At 37.6% G+C, this 23558-nt stretch overlaps 1 protein-coding gene across 3 annotated transcripts in view; it reads left to right on the top strand.

Annotated features, from left to right (window-relative positions):
• BOLL (boule homolog, RNA binding protein) overlaps positions 1 to 23558 on the top strand; it is a 69841-nt gene that overhangs the window by 40359 nt on the left and 5924 nt on the right. For 2 of the 3 annotated variants that reach the window (XM_045295013.1, XM_004701521.2), the window contains 2 exons: positions 3981 to 4079; positions 15354 to 15489. In XM_045295013.1, the coding sequence (XP_045150948.1) occupies positions 3981 to 4079; positions 15354 to 15377 (123 nt within the window). In that variant the 3' untranslated portion in view covers positions 15378 to 15489. The remainder of the gene's footprint in view (positions 1 to 3980; positions 4080 to 15353; positions 15490 to 23558) is intronic. The other variant, XM_045295015.1, reaches the window with a different exon arrangement.

Here is a 23558-nt window from a genome sequence, read left to right as displayed (position 1 = left end):
GAGAAGCTGACACCAAGGGCTCAAATAGCAAGCAAATGTTTTGAGAATAATGATAGCAACAAATGTACAAATGTGCTGGACACAATAGATGTGTATATAGATTGTGATAAGAGTTGTACAAGCCTCCAATAAAATGATTTTTTTTAAATTAGATGCCTCAGCTGATATTCAAGCCGGCTTATATTTGAGTGTATATGGTAATTTCCTTAATATTGTTTTTTTTTTAAGTATATTTATCTGAATCTTCCCTCTGTTTTCTGGGATATTTCCTCGTCTTTTTCTTCAGCTTTCTCTTTCCTTGACAGAATTAGGAGAGGATGGAAAGAAGCCACATCCATTCTTAGACTACTTGCTAGTTCTTTTTCCTCTTTTAGCCAAAAGGAAACCCACTGCTGTTGAGCCCATTCTGGCTCCTGTGTGAAAAGTGAAGCCACCCTCCATGGAGTTCTCAGTAACTGTGACCTTTCAGTACAGCTCTCCAGGCCTTGCTCCTGACAAGCCTCTGGGTGGGTTTGAACCTCAAACTTTTCAACTAGTAGTCAAGTCCTGTACACCATCCCAACACCTTGTAGGAGGCAGTTATTATTATTTTACACAATGCCTATCAATGCCCAAATGCCCAAAAAAAGTCTATATCCAGGGGCCTCGGTGACACTGGAAGTTCAGGCGTTGGCGCCCACTAGTGGTTCCATGGGGGAAAAGACCTGGAGAGTACAGCCTAGAAAATCCAATAGGGCAGTTCCAGTTTATTATATTTGGTTCAGTCAGAATCAACAGCACACAGCAGTCTACATTCACTACCTCCACACTACCCATTCACCTTTCTCCTGCTGAAGTATGCTTCATTACCTCTGGCTGAAACGACCTTTGATAAACACTACTAATGACATCATAACTGCCAAATTCTCTTTTTTTCAACCTTACTTGACCTATCAGAGACATTGGACTTAGTGAATTTCTTCAATGCTATTGATCTTTCCTGGAAATCCTTTTACTTTTGTTTGTAATCTGATCTTATGTTCGTTAGGGTTTCATATGTTCTCTGTTCTTTCACCCTATATTCTCACTCTGCTGTTAACAAGTATACCAATTTCTCTAGCCCCAACTTCTTTCCTGAGTTTTAGACCTGCACTGTCTAAAACATGTGGCTACAGAGCACTTGAAATATGCTAGTCTGAATTGAGATTTGTCGTAAGTGCAAAATAAAACAATAAAAATATATAAATACGTCAATTATATCTATATTGCTAACAATTTGAAGTGGTATTTTTAATATATTGGTGTACATAAAATTTGAGAGAGTACCCAAAAGAAGACAGAAAAAAACTGCTGGGCAGAGCTTTCGCAGTACACATTTTTCCTGGTGGGTAAGTATCCAGCAACACACTCTGAGTAAGTGCACCCAGTGGCGTCGTCTGGGGAGGTTCTCTGGTCACAGTGAATTTTTTCAAAAAAGTAGTTTTGCTCAAACCTTGTTTTTTGTGATAATCGATTTAAGAGAACAGCTTACGGCTGTGAAATTGTGTTCCCTGCTCAGGAAAAATGCTACAGAAACTGTTGTGATGTTGAACACAACTTACAAGCACAATGCTACATTCGAGTGTACGAATGGTTATCTCATTTCAAAAGTGAAATGTTGATTGATGACAAACATCATTCTGGACATCCTTCAACTTCTCGAACAGATGAAAATGTCGACAAAATACATGCCCTTGTGCTCAAAGACCAATGACGGACCATTGAAGAGATGGGGAAATTATCTGGATGATCTGGAAGCTCCGTTCAGCGAATTTTAATGGAAGATTTGGGATGAGAAGGGTCCCTATGAAAATTGTGCCTTGGGTTCTGACTACCCAGGAAAAAGTGTCGAGTGGAAGCATGCTGTGCTTTGAAGGAACAGCTCCTTAGCAATCCAGACTTTTTCCAAGGTCATTATTGGTGACTAGACATGCTGCTATGCTTACGACCCCTAAAGCAAACATCAATCAAGCCATTGGATGATGTCATTGTCACCTCGCTAAAAAAAAAGCTTATCAAGTGAAATAAAAAATCAAGACAGTGAGCTTTTTTTTTTGTCGTTATGTGAGGGGGATAGTGCATTTGGAGTTCATTCCACCAGGTCAGACTGTTAATCAAGCTTTCTATTTAGAGATTCTGAAAAGATTGTGTAACAGTGTGTGACAAAAAAGGCCTGATCTGTGGCCAACAGGGTACTGATTTTGCCACCACAACAATGCACCTGCTCACATAGCATCTCAGTGCACCAATTTTTGGCAAAAACAGCTTGCCTCTTATCCCACACACCTTACTCACCTAACCTCTTTCCATGTGACTTCTTTTTGTTTCTGTGAATGAAGAGGGACATGAAAAGACAGCAATTTGATGACATAGAAGAGGTGAAGAAAAAAACGAGGGAGATGCTGTCAGCCATCCAAATAGATGCGTTTGAAAAATGTTTCCAGGATTGGAATCACAGATTTGACAAATGTATTAAGTCTAATAGTACTTTGAGGGGCGATAAGGTGTGTTTTTTTAATTAAATACATGGCTTTGAAAAAAATTCTGGGTTTTTTTTTCAGGGGGGTACCCCCTCATATATTGTCAAAAATTAGTTTCACCTGTTTCTTTTTAATGTGTCTACTGTCAATTTTTTAATTCCATATATGGCTCTCAGTATATTTCCATTGGACAGTGCTACTCTGGAGCCATCTACCTGTCACTCCATAGGAAATTCTACTGGAAGTCCTACAAATGCCTCATATTTTACGTCACTTCTTGCCCCTTCTCTGAACCCTCTCCCCTCGCTTCTAACCTCCTCACAATTACATAAAATTCAAACGTTTCTTATCCTCTATATCACAACAAATGGTAACCCTAACTGGTGGAAAACTACAAGTCTGCTTTTACATGATATATTTCTTTCCTGTGCTCTGTATCCTTGTTTTTCAATTGTCCCTTAGTGTGTAACCAAACGGCCACATCAAACAACCCAAGTAGATTTCCCAAGTGAACTGTGTTCTTGTTTCTGTGACTTTACTCGTTCCCTCGGCCTCTCCTGCTTTTATGCCTTGCTCATACTATTCCTTCCTTCTTAATTCTTCACATAAACTCCACTGGGAAATATTTCCTGATGACCCTCTTTCTTAAGCTAAATCAAATAGTACTTTTCTCCCAGGCATTGCTGTCCATTTCACATGACTTTATTAATTTTTCCAGTTTGTGTATTTCTCTAAACCACTGTTTCCCAAAGTGGGTGATATCTGTCCCTGGGGAGTGCTGGAATGATCCAGACAAACTAAACCCAGACTCACTGCCATTGAGCCAACGTCCACTCACAGTGACCATGCTGGGCAGCGGCTCTCAACCTGGTGGTTGCAGTCCTTTCACAGGGTCGCCCAGTTCATAACTAACAAAATTACAGATATGAAGTATCCACGAAAATAGTTTTATGAGGAACTGTATTAAAGGGTCATGGCATTAGGAAGGTTGAGAACCACTGCTCTAGGGCAAGGTAGAACTGCCCTTGTGAGTTTCCAAGACTGTAAACTTTATGGGAGTAGAAAGCCTTGTCTTTCTCCCACAGGAAAGCTGGTGGTTTTAAACTGCTGCTTTTGCAATTAGTAGCCCATTCTGTAACCACTACACCACCAGGGCTTTTTGTAATGATCCAGGAAAGCGGTGAAAGCAGATGCCAACACTTTATCCTGGATTATGGGTTATAGTACAAAGTTTTAAATTGCCGGGGGAGGGTGGTGGGGGGGGGTGCGTAGTTTTGTTTGGTTTTGGTTTTAAAAAGAGGATGGTAGGCCAAATAAATTTGGGAACCAGTACTTTAAAATATAAATTAAACTAGGAAATATGTTTTTCATTTGTGATTCTCTATTTTGAAGCAGTTTGCCTAATATATTACAAATGTTGAAAGAATGTTTTGAATAAATGAAAAGCAATGCGGATTTCTATTTCTTTCTCTTTTGGAATAGCCTTATTCCGATCATGGAGTTCAAGCCACGTATCACCAGGTTTATGCTCCAAGTGCCATTGCTATGCCTGCACCTGTGATGCAGCCTGAACCAATTAAAGTAAGATGCTTGTTTCCATTGTTTTTGTTTTTCATCAATCTTATTTCAAGTTTCCAAATTTTCTCTTCTGAAAGTATAAATTTTGGATATTTATGTTATTTTTGGACCAGAACACAAAATGAATCATAGGCTTCCAATTAGCTACTTCTACAATTCATGAAAATAAGTTGTCCATTGCATAGGCGAAGCATTGGAACTCTCAATAAGACAAGCCCTAAGTAATACTTCACTTTCAGTTCAATTAATCATTTAGTAAACATTAGATTTAACAACTAATATCATTCTGTTAGCATTAGAAGTGTTAGTAAGGCAATTACCTCACTTTCAAGATTACACTTAACTCTGTTGAAGCCCTCAGCCCATAGTCTCTTCTTACTGTGATCGCTGCTCTACAGCAGTCAATGGCTGTCAGCTTTAACTATGGCAAAAGCAGAGCCTGCATGTAGATTTTATTGAAACTAGCAACACCCGAGTTAATTTTTTTGTTTGATTTTATTAAAATAATAAAAAATTAATGAAGAAAATGCAACTAGATCTGCTCTAGGATTCAGATTGAACTCTATAATGTACTACAATGTTACATTAAGAAATATATTCCATGGACATTCAGTGAAATCAAGCCAATATCTCTATTTTGAGAAGTAATAAAAATTATTAAGGTTCCAGCCCAGAATCATAACTCTTGGTTTCTCATATGTAATAGTATAATTATATGAGGATGTGCCTCATCGTGAACACAGTGAAATATGGATATCATTGTAATAAAACCATGTTGTTAGGTACCATTGAGTCACTCAACAGTGACCCTGACTCACAGTTACCCCGTGCACAATGAAAGAAAACACTGCCTGGCCTGTGCCATCCCCACAGTTGTCATGGTCCAGCCTTTTTTTTGCAGCCACTCTATAAAGACTTAATTATCAATCATTGATTCCCATAGCTGTTATATTTGACAATTTTCATATTCCTATCTTCTTAGAAAGGGAATATTATGTGTTGTTTAAAGAGTTCTTATTTTAAACTGAAATGGAAGTTCATATCACCTGTATTTATTTCATCTCAATGCATTTAAGTAGTAGTATTTTTCAGCTCAATCAGAGTCACTGACAGATTTAAAGAATTCGGATTTGCTCCCCACTACCACCCAGGGTGATGAACAACAGAAAACATGGGGGAAGGGAGACAGTGGTCGGTATGAGATATAAAAATAATCATCATCTATAATGTATGAAGTGCCACAAGGGGGAGAAGGAGGGAAGAGGAGCTGACACCAAGGACCCAACAGAAAAGGATGGTGCAGCGTATGTGCAAATGTCCTTGATGCAATGGATGTGTGGGTTGTTATAAGAGCTGTAAGAGCCCTCAATAAAGTGTTTAAATAAATAGATTAGGGGGAAAAAATAATTAGGATTTTTATGTGTAGAATTTAATTGCTGCTCTTAAGAGCATCATTTTGTTGTCTTTAGTTTCCTGAGATGTTGAAATCTGAACTTTAGAGTAACTAAACATAAGTTAATAGGAGTATTGTGTCATGTTTTTTTAATACTTGAAATGTTAATGATAATAGTGTACAAGTCCAGGCTGAAGCACTGTCTTTGTAGCAAAAGAGTGACATTCTAATACTTAATGGTGTGATAGAATGATCACTATTTCAGTCATTAACATCTAATCTTGCATTAAAGGAAAAGAGATGCAAAAATTCTGCAATTAATCTGGTTCAAGAATTCTGAAGAGTCTATGGAAAAAGTGTTTTACAATATAATATGTTTCCATTATAATTCTATACATTTTATTTTATTAATTTAATAACATTATTTTAACAAGGGGTTTCATAGTTGTCAGGAGTCTCGAAAAGTCAATGGCATGCACATACACACAGAAACAGTTCAGGAACTCTGTATTATAATCATTTTACCTTGCTTTTAACAACTTTTTACAAAGAGAAATATCTGTAGCTACGTGTTCCAAATGCTAGAAAGCCTCTCAGTCTTCCATACTAGTGGAGAGTATTCCGGGTAAATGAACCGTGCCCCAGGCGGCAGGTTGGTGAGAAGTAATATAAGCCACAGAGGGCAAATATGAGTATGCTTTTCCATATCAAGTAAATCAGTTTCTGCAACAGGCATTCTCACAAATGTAGCGATGCATAGCAAGCATTAGTGCTCTGCAGGTTAAAAAGTCAAGTCCTTGGGAGTTTTAAAAACAAACCTTTTAGTATTATATGAGAACTCTTTGTTTTTGTTTTATTGGCAAACAGACTTACCTAGATAGCAACTCAACTTTTCTGATAGTAAGACATCTAAGGGTAAGTTTTAAAAAATTGCTACAAAGCCATAAAAACCTTTATTTTAAAATATCAAATTGTGAAACAGTTGTTTCTCAACACTTCCTCCATCTACATTGATATACTTCTGAAGGCAGTGTGTCCACCTCTGTAACATTCTCCTCAAAGAATTTTGAACTCTTCAATTTACATCATGCCAAAGTGGCACTTTTGTCATCCATGAGGGACCCAAATTATGCTCCTTTGAGATGTGTTGGGGTTTGAGGCAGAAAATGAAGCTTGAAAAAGGGGCAAGATCGGGGCTGTAGGGGAAATAGGATAAAGTGCCCCAATTAAATTCTCATAGGACAGCTCTGAGCAAGTGCATTGTCTTCATGGGAAACATTCCTCAGCACGTCTTTCCTGGCCTTTTTCTCACCGATGCAGTTTTCACCTATCGGGAAACTTCTTTATAAGATTGCCTTGTGTCCTTCAAGATTGTGTCCTGTGCCTTGTGCCTTGTGTCCTGTGATTGCCTTGTGTCCTTCAAGAAAATGTGTCAGGCTTACCCCTTTGGCATCTCAAACAGCAGTTGCTATAGTCTCCTAACCTGCCTCTCTGCCTGAAATGTACCTGTCAAAACAGATCCTCTCAGAAGCCACTGTTTGGATTGGACTTTGCTCTCTGGATCATATTGGATTTGTCCTGTTAAAATTCATTCCAGAAGAGCCTCTTTATTGGTTTCGTGATGCTTAAAATACTGATAGAAAAATCAGCACTTTGAGCTGACTGATCTCAAAATACTTTTTGCACCCATAAACTAAAAGTTTGCTGAGGCCACGATGTTCACTTAAAATTGCAAATGCTAAGCCAGGTGAGTTTTGTTATAAATGCTGTATTAGGCCTGACCTCAAAATTGTTTATTTTCCATGTAAAACGTATCCTTTTTATGAAGGCACTTTACAGAGACTAAGATAAGTGTATTATCAAGAGAAATTATCTGCAGTTACCCATTAATCTCAGACCTGTGTTTAAACAGGTTTGGTTTATAATAAACATATGTATGAATTACAACTGAGGAGCAATATTTTTGACTTAGCCTTATAGAATAAGCATAGATTCCATTTAAATATTATTTTAACTAGTGCATAAATATTCATTGTTGTTATTTGTCATTTAACCTGCTCTGACTCCTGGTATCCTGTATAGCAGAAGGATCTTGTGCCATTTTCATGAGTGCCAGCCTGTTTGAGTACATGTTATGACTACTGTGTCAGTCCATCTCATGGAGGGTTTCCCTCATTTTCACTGACCTTCTTCCTTATCAACGTGATGTCCTTTTCTCCCAATTGGAATTTCTGCATGATGTGCCCAAAGAAAGCAAGCCAAAGTCTCACTAGCCTTATTTCTAAGGTGCATTCTCATTGTATTTCTTCTGGCAGTCCCTGGTCATCATTATTATATTTGGTGAAGAATATTTAATCTATGGAAATGCTAATTTTCTTATATATCTAATTTTTAAAAAATTTTATTGGGGGCTCATACAGCTCTTATCACAATCCATAGTGTCAAGTACATTTGTACATATGTTGCCATCAATTTCAAAACATTTTCTTTCTACTTGAGCCCTTGGTATCAGCTCCTCATTTTTATCCCAGCTTCCCCCACCATCCCTCTCTCACAAACCCTTGATAATTTATAAATTGTTATTATTTTTTCATGTCTTACACTGACCGATATATCCCTTCACCCACTTTTCTGTTATCCATCCCCCAGGAAGGGGCTTATATCCCCCCCACCTTCTTCTTTTACCCTCCTGGTATCGCTACTCACATTGTTGGCCCTGAGGGGTTTATCTGTCCTGGATTTCCTGTGTTTCAACTCTTATCTGTACCAGTGTACATCCTCTGGTCTAACCGGATTTGTAAGGTAGAATTGGGGTCATGATAGTGGGGGGGTTATTAAAGAATTAGAGGAAAGTTGTATGGTTCAATGGTGCTATAGTGCACCCTGACTGGCTCATCTCCTCCTTGTGACCCATCTGTAAGGGGATGTCCAATTGTCTACAGATGGGCTTTGGGTCTCCATGGTGCATGCCCCCTCATTCACATTGATAGGATTTTTTGTTCTGGGTCTTTGATGCCTGATACCTGAACCCTTCGACACCTAGTGATCATACAGGCTGGTGTGCTTCTTCCATGTGGACTTGGTTGCTTCTCATCTAGATGGCTGCTTGTTTATCTTCAAGCCTTTAAGACCCCAGATGCTATATCTTTTTGATAGCCTGGCACCATCAGCTTTCTTCACCACATTTACTATGCACTCATTTTGTCTTCAGTGATCATGTCGGGGAACCGAGCATCACAGAATGCCAGGTTATTAGAACAAAGTGTTCTTGCATTGAGGAAGTATATCAGTAGAGACTAATGTCCGTCTGCTACCTTGATACTTAATATATTTATGTACATAGAGCTATTTCCCTATTGTTATATATAAATATATTTATACATGTATATGCCTGTATTTAGATCTCTATAAATGCCCTTTGCCTCCTAGTTCTTTCCTCTTATTCCCTTTTACTTTCCTCTTGTCTATCATGCTCAGCCTTCATTTGGGTTTCAGTAATTCCTCTCTGTTATACTGCTCTTTATCAAGCCCTACCAGGCATCCTATGTCCTCCTTGCCATTGATTTTAGATCATTTGTTGTTCCCTTGTCCCTGGGTTTGTTAACACTCACTTCCTTTCCTCCCCTCCCCTCTTCAGTTCCTCCTGGAACTGTGGGTCCGTTGTTTTCTCTTCCGGATTGTTTATCCCGCCTATCTTATCTAGATAGACATGCAGAGACAATAATAAGCACAAAAACAAGGCAAAGCAAAAAACAAACAAACACAATGACAGAAAAAAAACCTATAAATAGTTCCAGGTCTGTTTGTTGTTGACCTTTAGGAGTGTTTTCTGGTCGAGTCTGATGGGGTGCCACACCCTGGCCCCAAAGTCTATTTTTAGTATTCCCCAGGGACTTCATTGCTTTCCTCCCCTTGTTGCTCTGTTGCACACGCTTAGTGTTTTGCCCAGTGTGGTGGGGTCAGATTGGGCACAATTCCAGCACTGTGCCTCCAGTGTTGTCCCTTGTATTGATATGGGTCGGTCACGGATGTTTTGTCTCGTGGTGGGGCCACCCCTATGGTCCTCTCTGCATTGGCTGCTCTGAGCAGGAATCTCGTCCTTGAGGCTTGGTGGGCCAAGATGTGCTCCACTGTCTCTCCTTTCCTCTACGTTTGCTCCTGTGTGCTCTGATCAGATGCGCCCCTTTCCCTGAGCTGTAACTTTAGTGCTGTCCTCTGTAGTGCATGCATTCTCCTGGGAAAGGGGAGAGGGGTGTCCACGTAGTTGGGATTGGGGACACCCCTGCTATATCTAAACTCATATATAGTAGTTAATCCCCTGCTTTCTGGTCTAAAAAAATACTAGTATCTAAAGCTTTTTTGTTTCTCTCAACGATTTTGTTAATTTTGTCATCTCTGAATAACTTTCATTCTAATCAAGGATAAATCCATAATAATTTACTTCTGCCATATAGAGTTAATTTAGTCACTGCATTTAAGGTAGCCTGCCTTCAAATTTTATTAATCATATTTTGTTTCATATAAAATTATTTCCAGTATTGAAATCTATTCAAACTACTAATCTAAGACTTCTTAGAATTGATGACTTCTTAAGATTTTGTCCCATTTTTTATCCTCCTAATTTTTTTTTTAATTCAACACTATCAACTAGCCTGCCTTCAAGTTTTATTAATCAAAGAGGCTGGCCCTCTTATATTTAGTTTGATCTTTCAGAAATACATTTCTTCCTCATTTACCATGGATCCCATCAAGAGCCCTAGCGGTGTAGTTGGGTACACTTTGGGCTGCTAACAGTAAACTCAGCAGTTCAAAACCACTAGCCACTCCCAGAGAGAAAGATGTAACTCCCATAGAGAGTTAGTTTCAGAAGCCCACAGAAGCAGTTCTACTTAGTCCTTACAGGGTCTCAGTCAAAATGACTTGATAGCAGTGAATTGGTTTGTTGGCTTGATTTTTGCAAACATAGATCTCCAAATAGTGTACACAGTTTACATTCAACCTAAAGTTTGAGCCCACCAGCTGTACCGTGGAAAGCAGGCATTGTCTTGCTTTGCAGCCAAGAAGATTATCTCCAAGAGAACTCTGTAGAGGAGCTCTTTTCTGCAAAACACGGGGTTTCCATGAGTTAGAATCAATGGCAACTAACAACAGTAGTCATAGGATGACTGCATTGGCCAACACATTGGCCTCAAATGTTAGACTGTTTCTGGATATATTTGACCTGCTGGTTCCAAAAAAGCATCAGTTTTCCCCTTCTCACCTCTAGTTTTTGAGACACAGAATATATGCTGTATACTACTCTTCACTCTGCTCACCCATAAAAAAATCAAAATATTTTAATGTAGGGTTAGCTAGCCTTCGATAGAGGAAGTGTACACTAGCTTTATTTAAAGTAGTTTGTGCTGTACTAAATACTTAGGTCAAGTTATACTTTGCTTGGTGTCCTTTGATCCAACGATATATTTGAATGGTGCAAATTACATGAACTTGGAATGTTCCTCAAGTATCACTTCACCTTTATTAGAAACTGAATAGTAGCCAGTTCCAATTTTTTATCTTCAAGGAAGCCGGAAATGAGAGTTACTGTACAATAAGTAAAGAGCCCTAATGGCACAGTGGGTTGTATGCTTGACTGCTAACCACAAGGTCAGTTATCCAAGCCCATCAGCTGCTCTGCAAGAGAAATATGAGACTTTCTGCTCCCATACAGGTTTACAGCTTCAGAAATGCACAGAAGTTCCAATTTTTCTTATAGAGAAGCTTGGAGTCAACCTCAGCTCTGAAACATCTAATAGGAATTATCCATTGACTTTGATATATTAAAATGTGTTCTGAAATGTTTACTGCATAATTTGAAGAAAATCTAGATCTTTAAATTATTTGTGAAAATTGCAATGAAGTCTTACATTTTTTACAGTCTGAATTTCCCTCACACCTTCCATATATGTGTCTTTTCCGTTTTCTTTTTTATTTTCCACTCATCGTAAGCTGGGTTCTGGCTTTGCAAAACCCAACTTATAGTCTCTGTATGTATTGCACAGCATCATATTCAGAAACAAAAAAATCTGCCATCTAATTGATTCTAACTCCTAGTGACCCTATAGGAGAGAACTGCACCTTAGGGTTTCCAAGCCTTTAAATGTCTTAAAGGCATCAGAGTGACTACCAGGTTTGAACCACTGACCTTATGATTGGTAGTTCAATGTGTAACCAACTAGCCCTTGGAAGTCCCTTAATAGCAAATTATTTTTAAATTTTCTTACCTTTATTGTCTTCTTATATAATTTTTGGGTCTGACTTCTCATATTTAAAAGTAAGATGATAAATTAATAAATTAGTATGACTTAATAACTAAACATATCGTGGAATACCTTATCTAAGAAACTAGAGCTGGTGCAGTCTTATCAAATGCAATTTTCTGAATCAATGCCCTAAATAACCCCAGGAACAGGCCTAAAAATCATGAATACATCATTTATTAATTCTTATTCTCAGATGTTAGTTTTCCCATCTTCTAAAAAATTAAGCTAACGAGTGATTTATCAAATATCTCTGTGATCTACTTTCTGCTGTTTTATGTCCTTTTGTTGTTTGTTTAAAAGTCTGATAACACTAACATTCATTTCTCTTTCCACTACTAAATCCCTTTGCCTAAGTCTTATTTATTGCATAATGGAATTACTATATATTTCTTCAATTTTTCTCCACCTTCTCCCATTCCTACCCTGGTTGGTGGTGTTAGCGACTGTTGAGTAGCCCTTGACTCTTGAAGAGCACAGTGGGATTGAACCACAGTGATCCATCCACAGGGTTTTCTTTACCTGATTTTTCAGAATAGATCACCAGGCCTTTCTTCCTAGTTCATCTTAGCTCTACTGAAACCTGTTAAGCATAATAAAAACATGCAACTCCACTGATAGACAGGTGGCAGCTGCACTTCAGGTGCATTTATTGAAAATTAAACCTGGAACTTCCACATGAAGGTGAGAATTCTGCCACTGACCACAACTGCCTTCCACCCGTTAATCTTGCATAAAGTCTGAATTTCATTCAAAATGTGTTTTTTAACTTATTCCCCTTTTTATCAGTTCTTTCAATACCTATGCTCTTAATTCCTTAACATGAAATATTACTCTTCCATTTAGTTTTCCCATATTATCAACCTAAATTTGTTTGTGTATATTTCATTGATGTAATGAAGCAACTAGATCTGTGCCCTTTTCTCTCTAGGCCCATGAGTACTCAACCAAGAAATTCCACATACAGAGCACAGTTTGACTTCACTTCTGAGAGCACCAGAAAATATTGGGTTACAGACAGTAAACTATGGGTCATTGGCAGACATAGATTGCATTCTGTTAATAAATATTTTTAAGCAACTAGCCAGTATTCTAGACAAAGAATGTATCAATAACTATTAACTAGATGAGGTAGGAAATCACTTTTACTATAAAGGAAAGGTCTTTTACTGTATGAAATTTAAGCCAGTATGTAGAGCTTAACCAGTCAAATTTGATTCCATAGAACCATAATATCCAAAATAGTAACCACTTTGCTACATGAAGCTACTTAATTTTAGCTTGAAATTCAATCAAATTAAAAATCCAGTCTCTCCAGTGCACTAGCTACATTTCAAGTGCTAAATAGACACATATGGCTTATGTTCCATCAAACCCAAAAGTTCCCTTGGACAGTGTTGCTCTAGAGATACTGGAACCTATCTAGAAATTTTGTAACCTCTCTAAAATAAAAACTATTATCTTAGGACAATTTGGTTTCCTAAATTAGGAGTTGACCTGGATCCAGTAGCGACTAGATTTTTTCTTAGTTCCAAACAAATCTTAACACACATACATATACACACACACATATCCTAGATCACAAAAGTATACAGAAAAATTCTGGATTATAAGGCTTTGGTACCTATTTGTATATGTCTGTCCTGTCAAGGACAATTCCAATTGTATATCTGTTTTAAGAGCATGAAGCCGTTTCTACTCCCTTTTAACAAGTTTTGAAACCCATGTAATAATATTTTCAAGAGCTGGGAGGAAAAGGGCATTTATAGAGGTCTAGATAAAGACATGTACATATACAAATATATTTATATGAGGATGGGGAAATAGATCTATGAGCCTATATTTATAGGTTTAGTATTAAGGTAGCAGAAGGACATTGGGCCTCCACTCAAGTACTCCCTCAACGCAAGAATACTTCTATTAAATTGGCATTCTATGATGCTAGCCTTCCCGACACAACTGCTGAAGACAAAGTGGGCGAATAAGCAAATGTGGTGAAGAAAGCTGATGGTGCCCGGCTATCAAAAGATATAGCGTCTGGGTCTTAAAGGCTTGAAGGTAATCAAGCGGCCATCAAGCTCAGAAGCAACAAAGCCCACATGGAAGAAGCACACCAGCCTATGCAACCACGAGGTGTCGAAGGGATCAGGTATAAGGCATCATCAGAACAAAAAATCTTACCATCGTGAATGATGGGGGGAGTGCTGAGTGGAGACCCAAAGCCCATTAGTAGGCCACTGGAGATCCCCTTGCAGAGGGGTCTCGGGGAGGAGATGAGCCAGTCAGGGTGCGATGTAACAACGATGAAAAATACAACTTTCCTCTAGTTCCTAAATGTTTCCTCCCCGCTCCCACTACTATGACTCGAATTTGACCTTGCAAGTCTGGCTAGACCAGAGGATGTACGCTGGTACAGATAGGAACTGAAAATACAGGGAATCCAGGGCTGATGAGCCCTACAGGACCAGTGGTGTGAGTGGCGAAACAGGGAGGGTAGAGGGAGAGTGGGTAGGAAAGGGTACCAATTACAAGGAACTATATGTGACCTCCTCCCTGGGGGACGGACAACAGAAAAGTGGGTGAAGGGAGACGTCGGACAGGGCAAGATATGACAAAATAACAACTTATAAACTATCAAAGGCTCATGAGGGAGGGGGAAGCGGGGAGGGAGGGGAAAAATGAGGACAATGCGTCGGGGGGTTAAGTGGAGAGGAAATGTTTTGAGAATGATGAGGGCAATGAATGTACAAATGTGCTTTACACAATTGATGTGTGTATGGATTGTGATAAGAGTTGTATGAGCCCCTTATAAAATGATTATAAATAAATAATAAAAGCAAAAGATTTTTTAATAAAAAATATTTTCAAAAATAGAAATGTTATACATAGCTCACTTGTAATCTGTGCTTACCTATTCATTTCTATACACTGAACATTTAGGCTATATCACAGAGATTGTTTAATAGAGACTGAACTCTCAGAGCAAAGACCAATCCTTACTTGAGTTCTTGTTCCATCCTAGCTCTCACTTTAGAACACTAGAATTTTTTTTAAAAAATTTTAATGTTGCTGTCAACTAAATTTTAACATAACCCCCTCTCAAACAAAGTAGAACTCCCCCACAGGGTTTTCAAGACTGTAATCTTTACAGAATCTGTAATCTTCTACAATTGGGCTGCTAATCCACCAGCCACTCCACAGGAGAAAGATGAGGCTTCCTACTCCCATAAATAGTTACAGTCTTGGGAACCCACAGGGGCAATTCTGCCCGTCCTGTAGGGTCCCGATGAGTTGGAAACAGCTTAAAGGCACTGAGTTTGGTTTGGGTGTTTTGGATTACTCTTTATGAAAGCAGACTGCCCCACATCTTTGTCCCACAGAGTAACTGATGGGCTCTAACCACGGAACTTCCAAGCACTTAGCCACTGTGCTGCCAGGGCTCCTTCCTCTATCATTGGTAACACATATTCTGCAAGTATTTCGTAAATGTTGGTTGCTATTCTAGACTCATTTATCTATCCTAACTTATTCTCATTTTGTTGTTCATTCTCTCTGATCTATATTTTCTTTCTCTTTACTTAACAGACAGTATGGAGCATTCACTATTAAGACAATTGGGCAGCTCTAGTCCAGCTCAACAGATTTCTTTTCCAAAGATCCTTGTGTGACCAAGATCCAGCTCCAACGAATCGGCTAGAAGCTGCCCGTTGTGAAATTTAGGGTTAGTTAATACCTCACCATACTTAACTTATTCCAACTATAAATATTGTCTACATTTTATGAAATTTGCAGTTCTACAAAAATTTCAGCAGTATTACAAAATAATTTAGGTAGATATGGCATAATGATTCTTATATGTATTAATTTAACTATAGTGACATTTTCTATAACATTTTGTCCATTTCATAGATAATAACTATATTGGGAATAGTAAGGTGTCTTTCATTTTCTCTGTTGTGTGTTATTTATTTTCTTCACATATTTAGATGTTATGTTTTATATTCTTTAATAGTTTCATATTTAGAATAAGAATCATTTCTAATTTGAGTGAATTTTGTCTTATGTTCATGCCTTTTAATATACAGTTTACTATTTAATGTTAATTTAGTTCTCCCACTTTGCTTTGAGATTCTATTTTGTTATTTAATGCTTTTGACTTATTTTTTACTAGTTTGTTACTGCTCCTCAGTAATTTTGATCCTGCCATAACTTTTATAATTCAAATGTATTTATACTTTTTATAATATTTCCCAAATAATAGGAATCCCATCAACATTGTCAATATTCTTGCCTTTGCATATGTTCAACTTTTTTTCTCTAAGTTTTGAGATAATATGGGGATCTTCTTACAACAATACATCTTAGTACCAAATTGTATATAATTTGGGTACCAATGATTAGTGGAATTGTTTTTTATTTTTTTTAAAATGGACTCACTCTGACATGTCAGTAACATTAACCAATATTGATCTGTGCTAATGTTCTTTAAATGCTTTAGTCCTATGGCCTATTCTTATGTTAGCAATATACCCAATTTTATGTTCTTAATTTTAAAAGGAAATAGCCTAAAAAAATTTCTCTTTCTTTCTTACTCCAACTTTAGCATCTAAGTATTATTATTATTTCTGCCAAATATGGAATACAGTTGGTTAAATGTACAAATATTCATTTATAGTTTTTTAAAATTATACCTGGGTAAATGTATAAATAAATATTCAGCATAAATAATAATACTTAGACCCTGAAGTTATCCTTGGTGAGTAAAACTGGGTGTTTTCTTGGAAATTACAATGAGTATGTTTCCCAGTTAAAAGGTTTCATAAGAACAGTAGGATTATATGAATGTATACTAGCATACAAAGAACCTTTGTGTATTAATTATTCTCAGGTTTTAGACATTTCAGTAGACTATTATGTCCCACAATGAACTTTCAAAGTTTTTATTCTATAAGTAAAAATTATTAACCACTGATGTTAAAAACCTTCCTTTAATATAACTATCTTTTAGAGCAGAAAGTTAATGCTTTTATCTTCAAATTGTTAAACACAATGCTAAACAAATCCTGAACTGTTAATAAAAATTAATGATATTTAGAATTTTGCTAATTGATATACAAGTATGCTTTCACAGAGCTCTATAAATTATATATATAATGTATATATGCATATATACTTACTTAGAATTTAACTTTATTTGAGAAACTAATGAAACTTTGGAATTTACTGACAACCTTAATATAGGAGGATAACCAAAAAGTATTGCTATTAGGCAGCCACAAACCTGACTTAGTCTCGGTAGGGTATCTTCAAAAACTCTGATTGCAACTGTTTTTTCAGGGAATTAACTTGGACAGTTAAATTTAAGGCAAGGAGGTCAGCTTAAGAGATTATAACAACAGCTTTTTGGAATGTCAAAGAGGTAATCTTGAAGGATTTTCTCAAAGGACAAAGAACAATTACAGGGGCCAACTTATATGCAAGGAAGTTTGGGGGAGGGTTTATTAATTGGGAGTTAATACATATATCATCCATAGTTCATTCATATCAAGCAGAGTTGTACAACTGCTACCACAGTTTCCAAACATTCTTTTTCTTCCTGGATTCCTTGACATAGTCTCCCTTTTACCCACCCCCACATTCCCACCCCCCACCCCCACCACTGTACCAAGTTTTAAGATCTTTGAAAACTTCATTGGTGAGGAAAAGGTCAGGACATTTTGCCCAGGAACTCTTTTCTATCACAACTCACCTGGCCGTTCTGTGAGGGCATCAAAGGCCATTTCCCTGGGAAAATGTACACACCCTCCCGATGGCCATGACTGTGCCCTTTCTGATGTCTTTCTTCCCAGACTCAAAGAACATTTAAAAGTAACGCACTTAACTCCTCACACTTAAGTAGCAAATACTGCCATGCTCACATGGTGGGAATCAAAGAGCACAGGATTCTTCTGGGAAGTGGTAGAAACACCACCTTCAGAAATGGATAGACTTAAAACATGAAAGGTTTGTCAAGCAAGCATCGCTTCACATTTTGCTATTTTTATGTAATAAAGTTTCTATGATTTTTGTAGCAGTACTTTTTTTACTAATTCTCCTGTAGGAAGATAGAGTCAAACCTTTTTCATGTCTTAGCTAGAGGCCAAAACCTGTTATTCAAACCAATTGTTTGGAAAGAAGAAAGTCTCCTTGCTAAGTGAAGTCCACTGGACGCACTGTTCTCCTTTGTAGTATACATTCTATAGATTATTTTTAAACATAGCTTTGTACTTAACACACACTTTAAAATGCCACTCTGAAGATATTATCTTAAATTCACTGTTAGAGTTTCTTAAAATATGGATGATACAAATAATGGCCAAAGTCACAAGGCAATAACTTTGCAAGCTTTCTGCCCAAAATTTCTAATTATTTTGAGATAGAAAGATGGTTGTGTGTCAAGAGAGAAAAACTATTGGAAAACTGAGAACTTAATTTCCTTTATCAACTGATTTCTTGGAAAAATGTATAATTTAGTCTTTTATGGCAGATTACTTTTGAACATTTTTGCCCAAAAAGGCAGTACAATATTTTCAAACAAATTAATAACTCTCATATGTAACAGTCTTTCCTGGATCTGTGCCATGTTTAATCATAAAATAATGATTTTGGTCATGCACACAAATAAATGTGTGTCTCTACAAGAAACTGGTTTGGATAATATTAATATATACTCAAAAGACTGAACAGGAGACTCGACCAGAAAACACTTCTAAAGGTCAACAAATATACTTTGAACTGTTTATAGGCTTTGTGGGGTTTTTTGTCGTTGGTTTTTGTTGTTTTGTCTTCTTTTGTTGCTTTGTTTTGCTCTGTCTTATTTTTGTGCATATTATTATCTCTGCACGTCTATCTAGATAAGATAGATAGGATAAACAATCTGAAGGGGAATACAATGGGACTGACCGTTGGGGAGGCATGGGAGAGAGAGAGGAGGCAGAAAGAAAGTGGGGGTTAACAAATCAAGGGACAAGGGAACAATAAGTGATCTAAAATCGATGGCAAGGAGGGTATAGGAGGCGTAGGATTGATCAAGGGCAATGTAACCAAGAGGAATTACTGAGCATGATAGTGGGACAAAAGGAAAGTAAAAGAAAATAGAGGAAAGAAGTAGGAAGCAAAGGGCATTTATAGAGGTCTAAATACAGGTATGTACATATGTAAATATATTTATATATGACGATGGGGAAATAAAGCTATGTGCATATATTTATAGGTTTAGTATTAAGGTAGCAGATGGACATTGGGCCTCCACTCAGTTACTCCCTCAATGCAAGAACACTTTGTTCTATTAAACTGGCTTTCCATGATGCTCACCTTCCCGACTTGATTGCTGGAAGACGAAGCAGGTGCATGAGCAAATGTGGTGAAGAAAGCTGATGGTGCCCAGTTTTCGAGCGTATGGCATCTTAAAGGCTTGAAGATAAACAAGCGGCCATATAGCTGAGAAACAACAAAGCTCTCATGGAAGAAGCACAGCAGCCTGTGTGATCACGAGGTGTCGATGGAATCAGGTATCAGGCATCAAAGAACAAAAAATCATATCATCGAGAATGAGGGCGAATGCAGAGTGGGGACCCAAAGCCCATCTGTAGGCAACTGGACATCCCCTTACAGAAGGGTCGCGGGGAGGAAATGAGCCAGTCAGGGTGCAATGTAGCTACGATGAAACATACAACATTCCTCTGGTTCTTAAATGCTTCCACCCCACCCCCACTATCATGATTCCAATTCTACCTTACAAATCCGGCTAGACCAGAGGATGTACACTGGTACAGATAGGAACTGGAAACACAGGGAATCCAGGACAGATGAACCCCTCAGGACCAGTGGTGAGAGTGGCGATATTGGGAGGGTGGAGGAAAGGTGGGGTAGAAAGGGGGAACCGATTACAAGGATCTACATATAACCCCCTCCCTGGGGGACAGATAACAGAAAAGTGGGTGAAGGGAGATGTCAGACAGTGTAAGACATGACAAAATAATAATTTACAAATTATCATGGGTTCATGAAGGAGGAGGGGAGGGGGAAAATGAGCTGATACCAAGGGCTTAAGTAGAAAGAAAATGTTTTGAAAATGATGATGACAACTTGTGTACAAATGTGCTTGACAATGGATGGATGGATGGATTGTGATAAGAGTTGTACGAGCTCCCAATAAAATGATTTTTTTAAAAACAACAACCCTCAGAACCAATATTGAGAGTAGCCACACCAGGAGGGGCAGGGGAAGGGGAAGGTGAGGGGATATAGGGGGAACCGATCACAGTGATCTACCTATGACCCCCGCCCAGGGAAATGGACAACAGAAAAGTGGGTGAAGGGCGACATCGGTCAGTGTAAGACATGAAAAAATAATTTACAAATTATCAAGGTTCTTAAGGGACAGAAGGAAGATGGGGAGGGAGCAGGGGGGAAAAATGAGAAGCTGATACCAAGGGCTCAAGTAAAAAGAAAATGTTTTTAAAGTGATGATGGCAACGAGTGTACAAATGTGCTTGACACAATGGATGGATGGATGGATTGTGATATGAGTTGTACGAAACTCCAATAAAATGATTTTTTTAAATTTTTTAAATAACCCACCCCACCCTCCCCCCAAAAAAGACTGAACTGGACGTTAGGAGAACTTTCAATCCAACTTTGATACTATGCTTTTATAGTCCTTGTGTGATAAATACTGAATTGCTGACTCATAGACCTATACTTTAATTTCCATATGCAAAATAGAAAGTAAACAACTGATCTCCATATGGAATTAATGGATGAGAATTCTATGAAACCTTCCGTTTCTAGTTAAGAGTGACTATTTGTTAAAAATAAAATACTCTGAAGAGTTGTAAGACCCCCAATAAAGTGATCTTCTAATAAAAAGTAATAAATTAATTAAAATACTCTGAATTCCTTATTAAAGTTTAACTCTTTCTTCATCAGATGCTTAGCTGATGCTTTCCTACAGAACAAGATTAAATTTGTACATTTCCCTCTGTATTGGGTAGTTGATAAGGTCCATTTTGTCTTGATCTATCTCTGTAACTTTCCAGTAGACCTGAGTTTCTCGGTTGCCATAATGAAAGGGTTACAGATATTTCAAGATACAATCAATCCCTTCAGCCCAGATCAGATACCTTCAGTGCAAGCAGGCTCCACTTTTGCCATCCTTTGTTAATATGAATAGTATGATTTTCTGGGTGTGCCATGATGTGAAAAATGATTAGAAAGCTAAAGAGAGGATAGTTTGTTTGTTAATTTTTTTCTTTTAATGATTCTATGATTTGGGATATAAACCTGATATTACACAATTTATTCAATCCCTATACTTCTCTAAAAATTAATTTCAAAATCGTTCATCTGGGTTTAAATTCGATATACCCACGCCCATGGATTCATCCACCCTAATTTTCTTCAAAATTATTAGTTATTTGGGAAAACATCCAAATTCATTCTAAAGGTCACCTTTTCATATCAGTCAGTGGGTCATCTTAAACATGTCAAGCCAAACATCTTATATATTCTAGGTAAAGGTATCTGACAATATAATTCTCAATGACATGATTTATCTTAGATCATGTAATCCCAGAAGAATTGTGTTTATTACTGATAAAATAGTTTGGTCTAGTGCGGTATTTCAAACGCGTAAATAGAGTTTGTGTAAGAATTCAGTTACATCTTTCCACAGAGCTACCTCATTCTCGGAGACTTTTCGGTACCAATGTCTTAAACTAGTTGCCTTTGAGATGTATGCCCTCAGAACTAGGAGTGCTTGTTCACTACCACTAGGAGCCCTGGCATCATAGAGGTCAAGCATTCAGATGCTAACTGGTAAGTCCTCAGCTCAAATCCACCAAGCAGTCAGCAGGAGAGAGATGTGGTAGTCTGCTTCCATAACGATTACAACCTTGAAACCCAAAAGCTGTTCTGCTCTGTCTAGGGTCACCAGGAGTTTTCTCACCTTTGTAGAAGTGAAGGTCGTTTACCTATAAAAGCAGTTGTCTTTCCTTTATTAGTCACATGAAGTTCTGCTTTCACTTTAGCTCCTGGGGTAGTCACGACATTCTTCCGTCAGCTGATTTCTGCTCCAAGTTCTTTTTGCACGGGATAATTATATAATTTATCACCCATATAAAGACCATTGAGGATGAAAAGAAGGCACCAAAAACAACTGAGGTGACCTAACCCTTGAAATCGTATCACTACCCACTGCTGTTGAGCTGATACAGCTTGCAGCAACCCCAGAGGAGAACTGCTTCACGGGGTTTCAAGGCTGTCCATCTTTTCAGTTAGCAGCCAACCACTTTAACAACTGTACCACCATTAATAAACCTATAAAATAAGTTTTAAACACTATTCTTAAAGAAGAAAATTATAATAAGCTTAAGCCAAGATTATGCTAGGGAAATGATACCTAGGGGATCCTATTAATAAGCTACAAAGTGAATATAACATTAACTTGTGATCCAAAAGTATTGTCTGAAAAGGGATTAACTAATACAGACTAACCCAGGACTTTTCTGTTATTTAACCCTTAAACTTTATGGTTGTCACTTTAGCCAATATAAGTATAGGTAATTTAATGAACTATATGAGTTGAGTGAATTATTTTAGGTATAAACCTGTTACCGTGTTGAAAACAAGATCATAAGTTTGACTAAAATGATCAAAAAATCCATTATTCCTTAAATTATACATGGAGAAACTAATCTAAAACTTTACACAAGTCTTAAAATATTCATCGATAAATTTCCCTGTGTAAATAAATGTTCTGTATAATTACTACATCACTCAAATTAAGCTCACTGCCTTTGAGACAATTTCCAACTATTCATGACTGTTGAAACTAACTGTCTCTATGGGTTTCCAGAGCTGTAAACCTTTACAGGAGCAGACAGCCTCATCTTTTTCCCTTGAAACCTCTGGTGGATTCTAACTGCTAGCCTTGCAGTTAGCAGCCCTATGCATAACCTACTCTGCAATCAGGGCTTTTTAATTACTAGCTAGTGTTCAAAAAAAAAAACTTTGGTTAAATCCACATATCATCTACATATTCTCCCAGAGCAAGGGTGACACATAGCACTTTACCATGTGCAAGTACTTCCCGTGTATGATCTCCTTTACCCATTAGATAATTTTGTGAAATTAGGACGTGATTTTCTATTAATAAGAACACTGAGGTTTAGAAAAGTTGTTAAGAGAATTATTCATAATAGCATTAGTATTAAGTGGTAGAACCAGAACTTTGATTTGTAATTAAACTGTCACCTATAAGGTGATAAGACATGGAGTGGGAGGGGTTGGTTCTTCAAAAGTACAATGCTTTCAGAAATAATGTCTGTCGCAACAAAGAGTTAAGGCCATCTTTCCCTAAATTAATTCTAATGCAAATAAACTCTGTTCCAATCCCTTAAAGACCTGGGAATCTAGATCAGAAAATACTTAAGTTCTAAAATAACTTGATAGACATGAAAATATTTGATCATGCTTTTATAAGTAACCTTATATGAACAATTTCCTAGTTAAGATAGTGGTAATTGTATAACTCTAAAATTTAAATTAATCATCAAAAGTGTTCTTTTAAAAAGGATTGTACAATTGGTTCAAAACCAATGGTAGGGAGGGGATGGGAGGACTGGTAGGGAGTGACCAAGGGCAAGGCAACTGCGAGGAACTACCGAAACCAGAATGAAGGCTGAACATGGTATTGGGACTGGAGGAAAGCGTAAAGAAATAGAGGAAAGAAGTAGGAGGCAAAGGGCA

The sequence above is a fragment of the Echinops telfairi genome, unplaced genomic scaffold, assembly GCF_000313985.2.
Source record: "Echinops telfairi isolate 266 unplaced genomic scaffold, ASM31398v2 ScPeMD7_3;HRSCAF=10, whole genome shotgun sequence".
NCBI lineage: Eukaryota > Metazoa > Chordata > Mammalia > Afrosoricida > Tenrecidae > Echinops > Echinops telfairi.
Note: the sequence above shows the minus strand (reverse complement) of the source record. Positions and strands in the feature narration are given on the sequence as shown.